This window comes from Brachyhypopomus gauderio, chromosome 15 (assembly GCF_052324685.1).
Source record: "Brachyhypopomus gauderio isolate BG-103 chromosome 15, BGAUD_0.2, whole genome shotgun sequence".
Classification (NCBI taxonomy): domain Eukaryota; kingdom Metazoa; phylum Chordata; class Actinopteri; order Gymnotiformes; family Hypopomidae; genus Brachyhypopomus; species Brachyhypopomus gauderio.
The window spans coordinates 8,521,125-8,539,614 of record NC_135225.1 but is presented as its reverse complement, the minus strand read 5'-3'; the positions used below and the strand labels follow the sequence as shown (position 1 = coordinate 8,539,614).

The 18,490-nt window shown below is 41.5% G+C and overlaps 1 protein-coding gene and 1 non-coding gene across 2 annotated transcripts; both read left to right on the top strand.

The window, feature by feature from the left end:
- The first annotated feature begins 2,935 nt into the window (after positions 1–2,935).
- On the top strand, positions 2,936–5,374 carry LOC143476794 (ladderlectin-like). Its single transcript, XM_076975141.1, has 9 exons — positions 2,936–2,974; positions 3,205–3,273; positions 3,394–3,435; positions 3,629–3,676; positions 3,783–3,821; positions 4,046–4,134; positions 4,609–4,734; positions 5,021–5,120; positions 5,237–5,374. Exons 2-9 carry the CDS (start codon positions 3,213–3,215, stop codon positions 5,305–5,307), a joined length of 576 nt encoding a protein of 191 aa, XP_076831256.1. The 5' UTR covers positions 2,936–2,974; positions 3,205–3,212; the 3' UTR covers positions 5,308–5,374.
- Positions 5,375–6,962: 1,588 nt separating this feature from the next.
- Positions 6,963–7,050, top strand: trnay-gua (transfer RNA tyrosine (anticodon GUA)). The gene is given in 2 exon segments: positions 6,963–6,999; positions 7,015–7,050. It is a non-coding gene; the product is annotated as a tRNA-Tyr (tRNA).
- Positions 7,051–18,490: the final 11,440 nt, after the last annotated feature.

Sequence of the window (18,490 nt, the reverse complement as noted above, 5' to 3'; positions counted from 1 at the left end):
CATCACATTATTTAATGGTTGTTTATTTCCAAAACGCCCAATCTTAACGTCTTCACGTTCTCTCATGTTTTGTCCTGGAATTAAAAGAGGCTCGTATTTGTTAACGTAAGACAAAAGAACTGTGCGGAGTCGCGTGCTACGGTCACTAGTGAAAGTATAAACCTAGCTTTTTATGGTCATTGCTTTCACTGGATGTGAAAGACGCTATTAATTTACATGCGTTCAAATTCTAACGTACCTGTTTTTGATATGTTAAAACCAGACTCGGTGTGAAAACCTTAAAATAGAAATCTCTATTGTGATGATGTCAGAAATAAATCCTCTCTTCCTGCAGTATCTGGTTATATTCCAACTTGGCAGTACAACGGACGTTTACAACAGTTGTTGATCAGACACTGACCCAGGCTGAGTTTATCAGATATTAAATAATTTAAACTTAAATAATTGTACTGAAATCCATGATTTAGGTTTCTCTAATTTTGCAGTATTTATATAAACATGTGTACAGCTTATTTTTTTAAAGGACACATTTTGTATACAATAGTTCCAGGTTTCTACAATAAATAGTTAATTGAACAAAAATAACTTGTAATTTCTTTAAGGGTCGGTGTATCTTTTAATAATATACAAACTAACTGTGATACCGTGATAACCGTGATACCGCGGTATTTTCTGAGACGGTTATCATACCGTGAAAATCTCATACCGTTGCAACCCTAATACTAACTGCTGCCAGTTCCACATATTAGCAAGCATTACACAACACCACCGGTCCATCCTGGCTTCCCAGGTGATTCGTCAGTAGCACTGTTAATGCATACCAATTAACACTGGGTCCATCTGGATCAACCAACATCACACAATGGCATGACAGCCCCAGTCACTCCATCTTTATGCTCAGATTTCCTGACTAGTCTGTGCTGTCCTAATCAACAACCACTGGCTGCTACTTCTGATAGCTCCTTTACATAATTTATGTACCTCGCAAACAATGATCCCCTAATCCTAACACCTCTCTCTACCAGCATAATGTGCACCTGCCACTTCGCGTTCCAACATGGTGTGGGATAGTTAACGCGATACACGGTGTGACCTGTAGGTGTTTAGCTACACCCACTACCAATTTCCAGTCTCACATATACCCCATTCACCCCATATACCAATATTTATTGGCTGTGCTTGCTGTCCAACATGTCCCTTTCACATAAATTAACAGTTAACAGAGGCCTTTATCCTCTATAGTGACCTTCTATCCATGAATTACCTTGACTTTTAGACCCTTTTGTCCAGTGAAGACAAAGCAATTTTGTGTGTTTGTTAAAGGAGTTGTTATCATCTGGACATGGATGCAGGTCATATAAGATTCGAGAGTGATCAGAAATGGTCTCATAGAAGTGTAGCATTTAGTCCTTATCTGCATACTGATTTCGCAACAGCCATCATAAAACATTATCCTGCTTTGCCAGTCATTAATGAGAAGTTATGAAAGGACACACAAGTTTTCCCGGAGACAATAGATATCAACCATGTCCATTTCCTTGTTACTGTCATTATAGTAAGTCACTCTTGGAACATGAGAATGACTGGATTACAGATATATGATATAATGCAATTGGACCTGATGAAAATAATTTCATAAGTGATGCAAATTATTTAACAAATAGGGGCATAAACTGACACCTGATACTAACCACAGACCAACAGTTAAATCACTGTTTTACAAAAATACTGTTTATTCTGTTCATTTAGTCATGCCATCAGTCATCATGAGCTTACGGTAGTATAATCATTTAAATTGATCAGGTTCTGTAGTACTCACAAGGACTTCATTTGTGAATTATTTTTTTTATAATATCATGCTTGTACCAAAACAATATATTGTATAACATACAATAAATATATAATATATATATAATAAATGATACACAAAATCTAAATATTTTAAATCTAAACCTGCACAAAATCTAAATATTTTAAATGTATTTCTTAATTAAGAGTGCCTTTTTAGAAGAACATAATATATTAGATTAGCAGTAAATAGCTGCAGAGGTACATTAGAATTCATATTCTTATAGGTATAAATGAATTTGTATTCTTACAGGCACATGTTTAAGGTAAATAATGTTTCATGTAAGAAGTACACTCGTCATTCTCTCCTGTGTTCAAAGAATTTAGAGTTACAAATCACAACATACATAATCATTCTTTCTAACCGTAGGTTGAAAAACATAAATGAACAAAAATACAGTGAAATATAAAGTGAAAAAGATATTTCTGGAAGATGTATCTAATTTGTTCTGTCTCATCTGCAGAATGTACGTTTGAGGGGGAAGTAATGTACGTTTAACAGTGTACAATCTTTTACAGCTGACTGGCGTTAAGGAACAGGTTTCTTCTCCCTTGTGCGTCAGTGGGTGTAAAAATCTGTCTTGACATAATATCACAAGAACTTGTTAAACTGGGCCTGCCATATATTAAAAGATAAGTGATTCATCAAGTCTTGTCTCATTATTTCTTTGGTTTCAAGGAACATTTTTGTAGAATGTACCAAAATCCTTGAATGTTAAATTATATGCGATTTTCTATGAATAAAAGATACATGGCTATTATTTTACATTAAAATATAAAATAAAATTAAATTAAATAATCCAGTATATGACACACAGATAGAACCAGATGTAACTAGCAAGTTAAGACATTGTATTTAAATCAGCCTGTGATCTGATGTTCTGATGTAGCAAGTTAATCATTGTTTTATAGCTTACCAGCAACTACCGAATTTATGATAAATAATATAAAATAACAATAAAAAGTGTTATCTGGTCAGTGAGGTTATTATGGTTATCTAATCAGCTGATTTCCTGAATTACAAAGTGCAAATAATGAGCACAGTATATATAAATACTGAGAACTTCACTGTTCCCATTACTGTACATCTGTGAAACAATTATAACCTGGGATCCATCAACAACAGGTAAGTAGTTGTTTCTTTGTGATAGCCATTTTTGCCTTGCTAGCACTGAATATGTGTCATAACAATAATGGCCTAAAAAGCACGTTTGTTTAAAACAGTTTTGCAGTATTCAGTGGTTTGTGCTGCACATGAATTTAGCTAAACCTCCACCCAACATTTGACCTGCAGCTGTTTGGGTTTGGATCACATTTAATATAAAATATGTTGTGCTTTTTACTGTGTTGCTGTAGTTGTCATCATGAAAGGTTGGATAGTGTCTCTACTGTTGTGTGCTGTTTTTGCACTGAGGACTGTTTCAGGTACAAGACCATTCAAAACATACATCTCAACTAAGTATTAACAACTGCATGGGGTTTTTGATTATGGATACTTAGAAGTTGTATTTGAATTAAGTTTGTTGATAAATGTTTCTCCAAAAGGAGCAGTTCTCATGGAACATGAGCAGAATTCAAAGTTACCAGGTAAGTCTGTTAAACTCTATGTGCTATGACTGCTTTAGTTGCCTGCAATAATAATAATAATAATAATAATAATAATAATAACAATAATAAGTCATCTAATCTTGTATAACAGGATTATATTAGCATTTAAACCTATAAAGTATAGGTGAAACAGGTGTGGCTGTCAATCTGACCTTTCAAAAATATCTGGTAGTGGAGACCAAAGAAGTTGAAGAACATGTGAAAGATCTCTCACCTAAAGGTAAGTATGTCACATTAAAGAACTCACATCTAACACATCAAATAAAAATTATTTATCAACATTATGTGAAGTTTTTATTTATTTGTTTGGTTAATTTCTACAAAAGATGCAGCTAACGGGGCTATTGAGGAGTTGGCTTTTCCAGGTTAGTCTCGCCTCTGCTATCAAATCCACTTTGGACAACCATAACCAACCATTGTCTATTAGTAAATAATCAATATTCTCTTTATTTGGGGATAAAACACAACCTTGTTTTTTTTTACATTTCACTGATAACCCTTTATCATTTCAGTGTTCTTATTAAACCCAAAAAGACATAGAATGATGTAAAACTGTGCTGTTTTTTTTTTGTGGATTTTTTTTTAACAGAACGCATTTACTGCCCACCTGGATGGTTTAATTACAGATCTCGCTGTTTTCAGGTTGTAAAATCAGCAATGTCTTGGGTTGCTGCTGAGGTAAATGTCTACCTGTACACTGTTTAGAACCACAATCACAAAAATGCTGAAAAGATAACAGGATGAGGAACCTGGTGTAGACTGGTCAGATCACAGTAGATTTTAAGTCCACACAGATTTTAACACAAATCCACTTCAACAATTTGATGTGTACTGTACACATTCAACTACATACCAGAGTAAAGAGGATCACACAGGAATATTCTCTGGAAACCACTAAAAAGAAACCACATATAGGTGGAAAATACTCCTTGTAATTTATCATTTGTATTAACTTTTATTCTTATTTTAAACATGGGGGACAGAACTGAAAAGTGACCACAGAAGTCAGCTTTGTGCTACTCTGCTTATATAATGAATGTACCATCTAGTATTTTAATATAACTTGTCCTTCATGTGTTATGGTATCTGAACAGCAACAGAGCTTGGATTTTTCATTTTTCCCTTTGTCTCGTTCATGTACTCTCTCTTCAGAGACACTGTGTAAGTCTTCGGGGTAGTCTGGCATCTGTACAAAGTCCTGATGAAGAATACTTCCTGCAGAACTTGGTTACAGCTTCTGGGTTATCACAGGCATGGATTGGTGCTTACTACTTCCAGGTAATACAATTACATTGGGAGCTGACCAATGAAACCACTCAGTATTGGCTTGATACATTTACACAATCATAAACCAATGAATATAATTAAGCATTATTAAGCAATAAACACAGCAATAAATGTAATTTCTTTGAATTAAAGAATTCAGTTGCAATTCTTACAAAGAATTAAACTCTTTACACCTTTCAGAAATTGTTAATAGTGCCATCAAAGTAGTAGTACAAAGTAGTTTGTACTACAGTATTATGTTACTGTAATACAGTAAAATTCATTCTGTGTTATCCAGGGAACATGGTGGTGGATTGATAGGGCAGGATTCTACTACTCCAACTGGCTGCCGCTGAACAGTGTCAACAGCTACCCTTGTGCCTACATCAAATCCAATGGTAACTAATATTTTGCTTACAATTGTGTCATGTATTCCAGTTTGTGAATAATGTACATTTACATTAATGTGTTTAGATAAAATGCAATTCTCAAATCAGTTTTTTTTTTCTTTCAGCTGGCTGGTCAAACGCAAATTGTGCATCTGCCTACAATTTTGTCTGTTCTATTAACCCAAACATCTGCTGAAAGTACATAGATAGGAAAATTTCTATCAACATGTCAGTCAGTTATGAACACTAATTGCAGATAGAGCACACTGATAACATACAGAATATATTTACAATGTGATTTTTCTTGAAAATTTAAAAATTATTAAATTTACTACTGCTGACCTTATTTCTTTTAAAATAAACTATTATATTAAAAGATTATGCATTTGTGATATATATATATATATATATCACACACACACAGGGGTTGGACAATGAAACATCTGGTTTTAGACAACAATAATTTATTAGTATGGTGTAGGGCCTCCTTTTGCGGCCAATACAGTGTCAGTTCATCTTGGGAATGACGTATACAAGTCCTGCACAGTGGTCAGAGGGATTTTAAGCCATTCTTCTTGCAGGATAGTGGCCAGGTCACTACGTGATGCTGGTGGAGGAAAACTCCTCCAAAACACCCCAAAGTGGCTCAATAATATTTAAATCTGGGGACTGTGCAGGCATCTTAGAAGGAGATGCTTATAAAGGGCTGTCAAGCAGGTGGAGCGCGTTTGGTTTGATTAGCCCGTTGGCTCCCTCTGGTGGCCGGTGGATGTAAATACATGCAACAAAGTGCTTTACAGACTAAATAGAAGAAAACATAAAATAAGTTAACAAAATAATAAAATGACAAATATTTATTAAAACAATAGAAGAAAACAGAATAATAAAATAATAAAATTGCAAACTTAAAACAATTAGAAGAACAAATATAAAATGTAATAAAGTAAAAAATGTGATAAAATGGTGAACTATCAAAGTTCCTTAACTAACTTCAAATCTAAACAGGATGGTTTCGAGGCTCTTCTACTAAACCAATAAACATTTATCCCAGCAACCTACTGTGTCTACAGCTGTAACTAGATGCCCTGCTGAAAGTCGCACAACAGCAGACACAGTAAGATAGTTAAGATGATAATCCCCAACTTTTATCTCATGGTTCAGGGCCCTTTGGTGGCACTATTCTAAAGAACAGTGATCTTTATAAGTTGTTGTGATTATGAAGTGAAATTATACAAGTGAAAACAGGTAATAAAATTGTGATTTGATGGTGGACAAAATTGTCCTGGTAATTAGTTAAAGGTGTAAAGCTACACAGGGAACTAATAAAAACAGTGAACTACCAAACGTTCCCCAAACATTGGATGTTTCAGACGGAAGTCATTCATCCGTTGTGCGATGCAGAGTCCAAAAATACACACACATGCCTATAGTCTAGTCTAATGATTAAAAGCTAAACATTTGTTTTAAATTTGATCTGCAATATACACATGTTCAATAATCATGGCAATTAGATATGTTAAACGTTCATTTTGAGTACAATTGTTTCCATATCACTAGTTGTATCCATCATCAAAACTGTTTGGTTCATAAATGTGCTGCCATGTTCTGTGTGTATATGTATCGAATGCCAATTACTTTCAGAATTACGTTGCCCACTAGAGGGAGCCAAACTCCGTCTTATATTGCTTTCTGGCGACACGATAACGTCAATTTCCTCCAAAGATACAACGTTAACACAATGACAAATCATAGGAATCGAATTTTATTGACACTACATTATTATTATTATCATTTTTTATTTAAAAACTTTGATGTACCTAAATGGACGTTCGCGCAAATCGCGTTTCAGCCCCTTCGATAGCTCAGTTGGTAGAGCGGAGGACTGTAGCGGTTAAACCCAGTAATCCTTAGGTCGCTGGTTCGAATCCGGCTCGAAGGAGGTGTTCCTTTTTAAACGGTTCTGCAAGTCTTGTATTTTTAAGTGCAGCGGAATCGTTCAGATTATTTAATTTTACAAACACATTACGTTTCTCAATTTAACAATTGTTAAGAAATAGTGCATCTTAGCCCGTTTTACTACTACGGACTACACTTTTTGCTATCTTTTGCCGCTTCAAATCGACTGAAATGTTCTGTATGAACTGCAACGACCTCGATCGAACTACGCACCTCCGGGAGAATGCACCTCCAGCGTCTAAAATACATTCACCGTGGATCCCGGGTCATTTTTAGAAGTGGACAACCAGTCATGTAGTGTGAACGGCACAAAAACCTGACGACTGAAGAGTCGTGTAGAGTGAACCTGGGTTTACATGCTTTCCATTGCTTCTGATTCTCCTTAAGATGCTACTCCTTCGTTGGAGGCCAGCTGTCTTTGATTAAACTGATTGGACTCGATTATGAAAGGCACACACCTGTCTATATAAGACCTCACAGCTCGCAGAGCATGTTAGAGCAAATGAAAATCATGATGTTAAAAGAACTGCCCAAGGAGCTAATCACTGTGGTGAGGCACACATCTGGCCAAGGTTACAAAAGAATTTCTGCAGCACTCAAGGTTCCTAAGAGCACAGTGGCCTCCATAATCCTTAAATGGAAGACGTTTGGGACAACCAGAACTCTTCCTAGACCTTGGCCGTTCAGTCAAACTGAGCAATCTTGGAAGTAGAGTAGTGGCGAGAGAGGTAAAGAACCCAAAGATCACTGTGGCTGAGCTCCAGAGATGCAGTAGGGAGATGGGAGGAAGTTCCACAAACTCCACTATCACTGCAGCCTTCCAATTTGAACTTTATGGCAGAGTGGCCCGACGGACGCTTCTCCTCACTGCAAGACATTTGAAAGCCTACATAGAGTTTGCCAAAAAACATGAAGGACTCCCAGATTATGAAATAAGATTTTCTGCTCTGATGAGATGAGGATGGAACTTTTAGCTGTTGATTCTAAGCGGTATGTATGAGAAAATCAGGCACGTCTCATCACCTGCCCAACACAATCCCAACAGTGAAACATGGTGGCGGCAGCATCATGCTATGGGGTTTTTTTAAGCTGCAGGGTTAGGATAACTGGTTGCAATTGAAGGAAAGATGAGTGTGCCAAGTACAGAGATATCCTGGAAGAAAACCTCTTCCAGAGTGCTCTGGACCTCAGACTGGGTTAAAGGTTTACCTTCTAACAAGATAATGACCCTAGGCACACAGCTAAAACAACAAAGGAGTGGCTTCAGAACAACTCTGTGACCATTTTTGACTTGAACCCAATTGAGCATCTCTGGAGAGACCTGAAAATGGCTGTCCACCAACGTTCACCATCCAACCTTACAGAACTGGAGAGGATCTGGAAGGAAGAATGGCAGAGGATCCCCAAATTCAGGTGTGAATTGCATCATTCCCAAGAAAACTCATGGCTGTACTAGCTCAAAAGGGTGCTTCTACTCAATACTGAGCCAAGAATTTAAAGGTCCCATAGGGTCCGTGTACGTTCCGTCCAAAGCATTTTTGTTTGTATTTGGAGGGCGCGAGTTGACTGGGTTTTTTTTTTTCCTTCACTTTGCCGTGTGTTATATTTGCAAAATGACACATTATAGGCTATTTCCAGAATTATTTTCTGTATGAAAAATTAAATTGTAAAATAAAGTCTTAATGTCTGCTTTCTCTAAAGACCAGTTGGAAGAATTTAATTCTCTCTGGTTCCCACTGATCAGTTCCATTAGATATTCGGGGTGGTTGGCTGGGGCTTCAGCTCCCGGGTGGCCTAGTTGGTGGCTGGGGCCGCTTCCTGGGCTGGAGGGCCGGGGCTACCGACCTGGGATGTTTGTGTGTTTGCCCTGGATGGTGGTGAGGGGGGGCTCGGGGGGCGCTGCATCTGGGCTATGGGGTGTGGGGCCCGGGGTGCGGGGGGAGCAGGTGCCTGGGACCACCCGACCCTGTGCTGGGCCTTGGGGCTCTGAGGTACCTGGGTGGGTGGGAGAGGGGGAATGTATGAGTGTGTGTGTATATATTGGGGTGAATGTGTAAGTACATTGGGGGGTGTATATAGGCTATGTCCATAAGAGTGTATATGGGTGTGGGTGAATGTGTGTGGGAATGTATGTTGGGGTGGATGTACATGTGCGTGTAGGTGTATATGTGTGAGGGTTGTGGTGGAATTGATGGCACAGAAGTGGAGGTCTTGTTATATTAAGCAGTATTTTTTTGATAGCAAGAGAGTTACAAAATATAAAAGTATAAATGTGAAGTATGATGTGAAGCTTATGCTTCATGCAGTAACTCTGAACTGTTTCTCTCAGTCCAGTTTCTTATAGTCAAAGTGTGTGTGTAGAAAAAACTAAGGATGCCTGCTTCCCAGCAGTCATCAGTTTCCCTGGGATTCAACCTTGGGTGCACAGAAACTGATAAGCAATATTATCTCTAACCCTAGATAACTCTAGACTCTGCACAGAAACCTTCAGTCTTACAGAAAAACATATTCAGTATGGTTACAGTTAATTACTAAGCAGTCCAAGCAGTACTTTACACACAGAATGTGCTAGTGTCTGCATGGACATTAACATGAATCACACATGAATATAATCAATATTTCCTTCACATTCTCCCCCTTTGATTCTCTTAATCATTCAACATAATCTTCATGCAACAATAGTCATTCTTTCAGAAGCTTTAGGAATCATCTGGTTCTGTAACCCAGTCACCGGGAATGAAGGAGTGGAGCAGATGGTCTTCTGGTTCTAGCAACACTGCTTTAACCTGCTTAGACACAGTACAGAGACTTGTACAAAGACAAACAGTATTGAATTAGTTGTTCATTCAACAGGTGGTTCTCCAACTCTGGGGGTCAGAGACCTGTGTTGGGAGGCCTGCCAAAGACAATTTCAAATGCTGACAGCCCTGTCTTAGCTTGTGGTCTGGTCCTACACTGCCACAACACTAATGGCAAACATTTTGTCCAGGACTGCCCTGTTTCCTGGCTGGACTTGTGCCGTTTGCTCTTTGCACTGCGCCTGCACTGGCAGGGTGGTAGCTGTAATGCTTGTACATGTCTATACCTACATATTTAGTCAGATTTTGAAGTCCTGTGTGGACAAAGAGTGTCCCGTTATCACTGGAGATTCTCTGTAGCAGACCCCACTGGGGAATAGGGTTGCCACCTGTCCCGGTTTTCCTGGGCTGTCCCGGTTTGTCCCGGTTTTCCTTCTTTTTAATATTCGGTCCCGTCAAAGAAAATTCATTTAATGTCGCGGTTTTCACTAGGTTAGTTCAAACAACTATTTAGACTGTTTCTGCACACTTTAAATCCGTCTTTTTTTTCTCGCTGTGTCCATTTTACACCCCATCAGAATTTCTTTCCTTCAGATGATGTTAGTTCCACAAAGTCTATTTGCCAATGTTGAAACGGTTCTGTTGCTGGCGGGTGTCCTGATGGGGCTGGTATTGTGTTGGTGTCTCTCCTATTGTAGTTCTGTGCACAGATCAAACATTTTGAACAAAAATTTTGAGTATAAGTAGTGATACCTGGTGCGAACCAGTGTTTTGTTATGCTGTCTACTATTCCCCCTTTTGCTCATGTGACTCCACCCATGAGCAATCTTAACTAGGCCTCGCATGTAAGCCTTTGGTAGTCAAGGTCTAGTAGCAGAGGTGGGACCAAGTCAGTGTTTTGCAAGTCTCAAGTAAGTCCAAGTCTTTATACCTCAAGTCCCGAGTCACGTCTCAAGCAAATACACTCAAGTCAAGTCAAGTCTCGAGTCAAGACAGGCAACAGTCAAGTCAAGTCCCAAGTCTGAAACTTGGAATTTCAAGTCCTTTCGAGTCTTTTTTTTTTTTTTTTTACCAATGTTGCAGGTATATTTTAAATGTAAATAATAGACATGCGTTCTTTTTTAAATCTGTATTCTCCTCAAATCTTGATAAAACATGTGTAACTGAAAACACGAAGTATAAAAAAAAATTAAAATTACACCTCTTTATTGCACAGTTCAATTTGTTAAACTTAGCTGCAAAAATATTCATACTTTAAACTACAATTTTCCAGAAATAAATATTGTGTGAAAAAGTCATAAGTAGAACTCCATGTTCAAATAAAAAGTGCTGATATTTTTACAGTACAATACAAAGAACCATAACAGCATTTTCCCTCTCTTCTGTTATCTGGTTTCTTGGAGAACATGTGTGAGTGACACAAGACAAACAAATATAAGAACTGAACAATTAACAGGAATCTGCAACTTTAGACATTTCAGTAAACTATTCTGCATTGCATTTCCTGCCCAAAAGTCTGTATGTCATTTGTGCACGATGATGTCTCCACTTTTGTCAATATATATTTTTCTCGATGTAGATGTCTTCAAATACACAATCCATGCTGAGATAGAACTGGATATTATGATGGTGACAGAGAGAGGCTCTCTTCCCCGAGTTCAGATACAGAACCCAGGGTTGCCAACTCTCACGCATTGAGCGTGAGACACACGCATTTGACCGTCTTCACACGCTCTCACGCCACACGTCCGATTTCTAGAAAAAAATCTAGTTTATTTACCTCTGATCCACATCTATGATTCAATGAGTTACTAGTTCGCTCTGGCACCAACCCCTGGCGATCGATCGATCGCGATATAATACTTAATTTGTGTCCATTTTACACCCCGCCCGGTAAAAATTTACGTTCGCCAACCCCCCATTTGATTGGTTGTGCTGCAGCTCATGCACACACACACGTACAGAGTGTGGAAAAGCAGAGGACTGGTTGTCACGTTGAGGACCCCGGCCCCTCCCTTTTGGGCGTGTGTAAACGTTGTCCACGTGCTCTGTCTGCGTTTTCGGAACTTCGTGGTGACAGCTTTGTTGTGTGAATAAAGTGTCTCACCTGTGAATCGTCTCGTAATCACATGGGGCTAATGTGGTCTGTCTATTTAATGTGCGCTCGCGCAGTGTCCTGTGCTCGTCGTTGTCTAAAGTCTACACGTGGCTGTGTGAGTGTTTGTTATCCGTGCACTATTGCGCAATCATTGTATGATTAAAAGTGACGTAAGTCAAAAAGGCAGGATTCTGTGTCTCGTCCTTCGCCGACCCCCGAGCGTCACAGAACGACGAGCCGCGAAGAGACACCAACATGCCGGGCTATACGACTTGGCCAAAGAGGAGTCAGCGTCCCAGTAAGCGGCATCACCGCGCTTCTTCCCCTCCACCACGCCGAGACGCCGCCCCTACACCGGAGCAGCTGGAGGCGGACCAGGTGTGCGCCTTCATGCTACGCGAGGTCCATGTGACCGAGGATCCCGCGTTAAAAGTGGAGCTCTACCAGGGAGTGGTAGATATGTGGAGGAAGCGAAACCCCTCTCCTTCCCGCACCCTCTCGCCTCAGAGGGCTGGCGCCTGCACAGTCGGCGCTACCGCGTCGACCCCGGAGGAGGAGTTTGGAGAGGGGGAGTCTGAGGAGGAGTCAGAGGAGGAGGAATACCCCCCTCTACCTGTGGGCCCTTCTCCCAGTGCGGGCTATGAGGAGGAGGGGGAGGACGAAGAGGATTACCCTCTATCCGTTTATTCCGCTCCCACCATAGACTATGTTGGGGAGGGGGAGGAGGATGAGGAATACCCTCAGTCCATATGCGACAACACCACCGTCGACTATGCTGAGGACTACCCTCCGTCCATCTACGATGCAGAGGACTCCGCCTCCACCGTGGACTACGGTGGAGGGGACGGAGAGGAATACCCTCCGTCGGAGAACTCCGCCTCCACCGTGGACTACGGTAGGGAGGAGGCAGAGTCGGAGGAGGAATTGGAGGACAATGACTACCTCCCTCCGCCCGTAGGCTCCTCTCGCACCGCAGAGGAGGGAGAAGGGGAGTACCCTTCGTCAGAGGGCTCCTACTCCGCGGAGGAGGAGGAGAGCCCTCCCCCCTCTGAGAGGTCTGCGGAGACCGTGAGAGGGAAGCGGACGCCCTCTTCCGCTCGCGCCAGCAACAGTGCTATGGACTGCTCCCGGGGTGGCAGCCCGGAGCAGTCCATGGAGTGGAGCCGGGGAGAGGAGAAAGAGGAGGAGATGGAGACAGAAGGGGACCACCCACACGGCCCGCTCGACCAGTCCGCCAGCCGCGAAGCACCGGGCACGTCTGCCCGCCGGGATGCACCGGGCACGTCTGCCCGCCGCGCTGCACCGGGCGGAGAGCCCACAGCGAAGGCAGGAGGAGGACTGCCCAACGCAGCACCCGCAGCTCCGGACCTCTCCCCCCTGCTCGCTCTCCTCCTGGCGCGAAGCCTGGCGCCTGTTATGTGTTTGTCTGTGCCAGTGTTCGTCAGTCTTCCCGTGTGTATTCCTAACCCATTTTTCCCATTCGTTCCTCTGTGTCAATGTGCCTGTGTGCGTGTTTGTGAATGTCCAGTGTAACGTGTCTAACGTCTTTTCCCCTATGTTCCCAGGGAGGGTGTTCTAGGCGGTCCGTGGCGGATGCTTCCCCGAGGGCAGTCACCTCCCAGACGCAGGACTGACCGCGTCGGATCCGCCCATCGTCGTGGGTTCGGGGCACTCGGTCCTGTTGGCACCCCGGGACGGGTAGTGCCCTTGGAGGGGGCGTCTGTCACGTTGAGGACCCCGGCCCCTCCCTTTTGGGCGTGTGTAAACGTTGTCCACGTGCTCTGTCTGCGTTTTCGGAACTTCGTGGTGACAGCTTTGTTGTGTGAATAATGTGTCTCACCTGTGAATCGTCTCGTAATCACATGGGGCTAATGTGGTCTGTCTATTTAATGTGCTCTCGCGCAGTGTCCTGTGCTCGTCGTTGTCTAAAGTCTACATGTGGCTGTGTGAGTGTTTGTTATCCGTGCGCTATTGCGCAATCATTGTATGATTAAAAGGGACGTAAGTCAAAAAGGCAGGATTCTGTGTCTCGTCCTTCGCCGAACCCCGAGCGTCACACTGGTCTGCGTCAGAAGGACGGAAATGAAATGAATGGGGCGCACTTTATAAATATTAATATGCGTTTTAAAATTTAGATTTGGGGTAAAAAAAAAAATCAAGTCTTTGCAAGTAAACAGGTTCAAGTCCAATTCAAGTCCCAAGTTATTGGTGTAAAAGTCCAAGTCAAGTCTAAGTCTCTGAATATTTTTTCAAGTCAAGTCAAAAGTCTTAATATTAATGACTCGAGTCTGACTTGAGTCCAAGTCATGTGACTCGAGTCCCCACCTCTGTCTAGTAGTATCAGGGAGTACCCGTATGCCTCCTGTTTTAACACAGCCCGTCCTTTCCACTAGGCCTTCTCTGAGGAGGCCATTTGTTGGATATCAATTGTAGTTATTGGAGTGGATGCATGTTCTTGTTGGGTGGCTAGTTAATCAGGCGTCACATGCGCTGTGGCTTTTGCAGTGGCATCTGTAAAAGCATTACCTCTCGCTACCTCATCTTGGGATGAGGTGTGCACTGCACATTTTATAATTGCTACTTGCGCTGGTAGCTGGACAGCATCTAGTAGTTGCGCTACTAGTTTGTGGTTCTTAATTTTGCAGCCAGAACTAGTTAGGAAATCTCTGTCTTTCCATATGGCGCCAAAATCATGCACTACTCCCCAAGCATATCTAGAGTTTGTACAGATATTCACTGTTTTCCCTTGGGCCAATTTGGCCTTGGTGAGGGCTACTAGCTCAGCTGCCTGAGCTAAATAGCTGCATCCCCCTGGGGAGTCAACTCAAACGTTGAAGTGCTGGATCCTTTGGTGGGAATCAGTTATCTGAGGGGCCCCTGGCTCTATGCGTAGGAGAGAATAAAGGTGCGACAATATGAGCACATGCCAAGAAATGATAACAGTTGTTTCTTAGTTCGCGGTTTGGGAAGCTTCATTATGGCCTTCACTCTCCTCAGATAGTGCATGTGACTGTTGTGAGATGACGTAAACTTCTTAGGACACTTTCTCTCTGCAGTATTGCAACTTTGATTTGGATGCCTTGTGGCCTGCCTCTGCTAAATGATTTAGCAGTGCCACTGTGGGCTGTCTGCAAAGGTCTCTGTTTGGAGTACAAACTAAGAGTAAAGCTGTTCCCTCTGGAAGTTTCAATGTTTCTAAAGTCACACACAGTGCAGCATTGTAAATGGTGGGTGATTCACAGTAACCTTGTAACCGGTCTCATACTCTGTATCTGGTCCGTCAGATATGTATGTGCAATGAAATGTGTCACTTGGTTTAATGTAAAAATCTGCTGGAAGTCACCTCTGCCATGAAATGCTTTCTGATTCCCCCTTCGGTACCCCCATACTGCCATTAATAGGCATAACCTGGTTGTCCTGATGCCAATTTAATTAATTGGGGCTCTCCCCAAAACAAAAATAGCCCATTCAGTGTGCATTGCAATGTACACATCAAATCTCAAAACATTAAATTAGCTGGGCACGTAGTGGAGATCAGGAAGCTATGTTCAAATCATTATTATCTACATTACACTGGATAAACACAGACACTCTCTAAGACAGTTACCCCTCCCACACCCATTACTCTGACAGTTTTATCATGCTTCATTTCACAATTTATCTGGTCAGCCATTATAACGGAGTGTGTTGCTTCACTGTCTACCAAAAAATTAAGTTTGCGTTTTTCAACCATTATTTCTACCTGTGGGAGTGCTGCTGGGTTTTTACAAATTTGACAAAATACTCTGGACAGTCTCTAGCAAAATGTCCTTGTTTGCTGCAAATGTAGCATGTGTCTTTGTCTTTGTTTCTTTGTCCACCACGTCCTCCTTCTTTTCCGCCTTTGCCCCGACCGCACCCTCTGCCTTGGCCTCTTCCTCTGCTACTGATGTAATCTTGGCTGGTCTGGACCATAGTCAGCATGGCTTGTTGCTGTATGTCTTATCAAGTCTCTGTACAGTCCGTTCAGATCAGTTTCCCCTCTTCCAGGGGCGTCCCACTCAGGTAGGTGGAGACGGACATCACCTGGATTCCAGTCACGGTCGATCTTGTGGAACTGAGGTCTGACTTTGACCATCAGTAAACATTTCAGTTCTGATTGGGTTGGTCTACTGGACCGAACAAAAGCCACAAGTTCTTACCCTCGCCTGCTTTCATGATGTCATCAGAAGTCCAGTCCGGGCCGGAGACTTCTACCATCGGGAACTAGGTGACCACTGGTTTGGGCGTGGTTATCATCATCTGGTGGGCTGTCTGATTGGCAACAGGCACCATCTCATACCATGATCCAGTGTGAGGGCCTGGTGCTGTCATAAGGCCTCCTTCCTTCACTGCAGTTTGAAGCCTGGTGTGCTTACTGACAGGGGAGAGTACAGGGGCAGAGTCATCTGACAGTTCACGTCGTTGTGCATTTTCTAAGGCAGCTCTGGCGTCAGCATATGGTGGTGGGTATCTGTTGTGAGGCGGGATCTGGGAGTGGTGCAGCTGCAGTGGCTCCCTCTCCCCGGTGCTCCTGCTGGTTGTTCGTCAACGACTGCTGGGTGACGTCTCGTTGGGGCGGCATCAAGGTCAGGATAAGCTAAGGAGACACACTGGGGCACCTTATTAGTATTTTTTCCCATGCCCTACCTGCCTAACCTTCTTTTGCATATTGGCTCTCTTTTGAGCCTCCTCTAACCAACACTTGCAACATATCTTCCTTATTGTCATCTAAATACTTGCATGCTTTCTTATTGTCCTTTTTAGGTCTCTCTTGTATCAACTTTCCTAAGTACACCACACTCAATGAGCCACTTGGCGAAACCCACAATTTTTTTTATCCAGTATGGAACATGGTTGCAGAAGTCAGTACCATAAAGTCTATTCATGTGTTCAAAAATGCTATTGGGATGTTGACTGACATCAAAGGCATATTTTTTTACTGTTACTTAAACCCATCCTTTAAATGATCAAAATACAAATTGCTTTCAGCTGAACTTTCAGCTGCACCCTGGCGGTACTTTCCCTTTAGCATTCCTCCGCTATGATCCTCACTCATCCTAACGACTATGCCAAATTCTGTGGTGGAATTGATGGCACAGAAGTCGAGGTCTTGTAATTATATTAAGCAGTATTTATTTGATAGCAAGAGAGTTACAAAATATAAAAGTATAAATATGAAGTATGATGTGAAGCTTACACTTCATGCAGTAACTCTGAACCAGGGGTGCCTACTACTCTTCAGCTTGTGAGCTACTTATAAGATGACAAGTCAAAATGAAAAAAATAATAAAAAGTCTTAATAGAGAATTTATAATCGAAAAACGAATCGGTTCTGAAAATGATTCTCAAACGTTTTTACATAAGCCGGATGTAGGTATAAAAAAAGTGAAGTTGCAGACCGCTATCCTTCTCGGTAGAGCCTTACTATGAGGTTATCCGAAGTGAGGATTTGGAACAGGTCCTTAAAATGCCTACTGTTACCTTTTTAAGATGTCAATACGCTTGTACTGTTTCTAACGATAATTTTAACCGGGAGGGATCATCATGCAGTAGCAAAGAACTCCATGCAGCACTGGACAAGCATTAGGAATAGTGAAGGTACAGAATGTGGCAATGGGCATGTCCCTTGGGCTGGGAACTTAATGCACTGTGATGTGGGATGTTTACTTAATCTGTGCCTAGAAAAGTAGACATGCCACGCTTCCTTATTCTTGCAAGAAACCTCGAAATGTAATTTGAAATCTAAAATGACTAAAAATAAGTTCATGTACATTAACTTTGAAAATATAAAAGTAGGATAACTGAATCTACATAACCAGATAGTTTTGCAGTCAATTGCCGACTTAAATAGGCTAATAAAGTTTGCCCGAAATCTTCACAAGCTAGGCTAAACTTTATGCAGTCTTTATAACACTCTGGTTTCCTCTAAATAGAATGAAGCTATGCTGCTCCATGCTGCTGCAGAGGACACTCGACATAGGCAGTCTCAGAACTCACAAATGGAAAATATAAAATGGGTATTTTACAATTAGCAATGAACGCTTTTCTTTTTTATTATTTTTTACATTCTTACTACCATTTTCCGTTTTATTAATAAATGACATGAAGTTGGATTAAGAAAACATACTTGTTAAAAAACAAAAACGCTTTGGACACGGACCCCATAGAAACTCGTTTTTAATTTTTGATTTTTCTGGTTAAGTGCTATTAATTTATAGTATTCATTGTTGATATCTGTTTTTACATGTATGTGTTTTATTGTTGATTCCTATAAGGTGGCCTTGAGTATTTTGATAAAAATATATCGGCTGTGTTCGAAATAGTCTACTACATACTACTGGCGTACTGATCGAGCCCCAAATCAGTATGTCGTATGCAGTATGTGACCAAAATGAAAATTTCCAGTACGCGAAACATACCCGGATGACCTACTACTTCCGCAAAATATTCCAGTACGCGAACAGAGCTATCTTCGTGGTGTACTGCATCCCATCATGCAACGCTAC

Bases quoted from the DNA above. Each gene is read 5' to 3' on its own strand.
- LOC143476794 (XM_076975141.1), top strand. From the start codon at position 3,213: ATGAAAGGTTGGATAGTGTCTCTACTGTTGTGTGCTGTTTTTGCACTG. The intron at 3,822-4,045 runs GTTAGTCTCGCC...TTTTTTTAACAG, and splicing joins TGAGGAGTTGGCTTTTCCAG to AACGCATTTACTGCCCACCT. The intron at 5,121-5,236 runs GTAACTAATATT...TTTTTCTTTCAG, and splicing joins TGCCTACATCAAATCCAATG to CTGGCTGGTCAAACGCAAAT.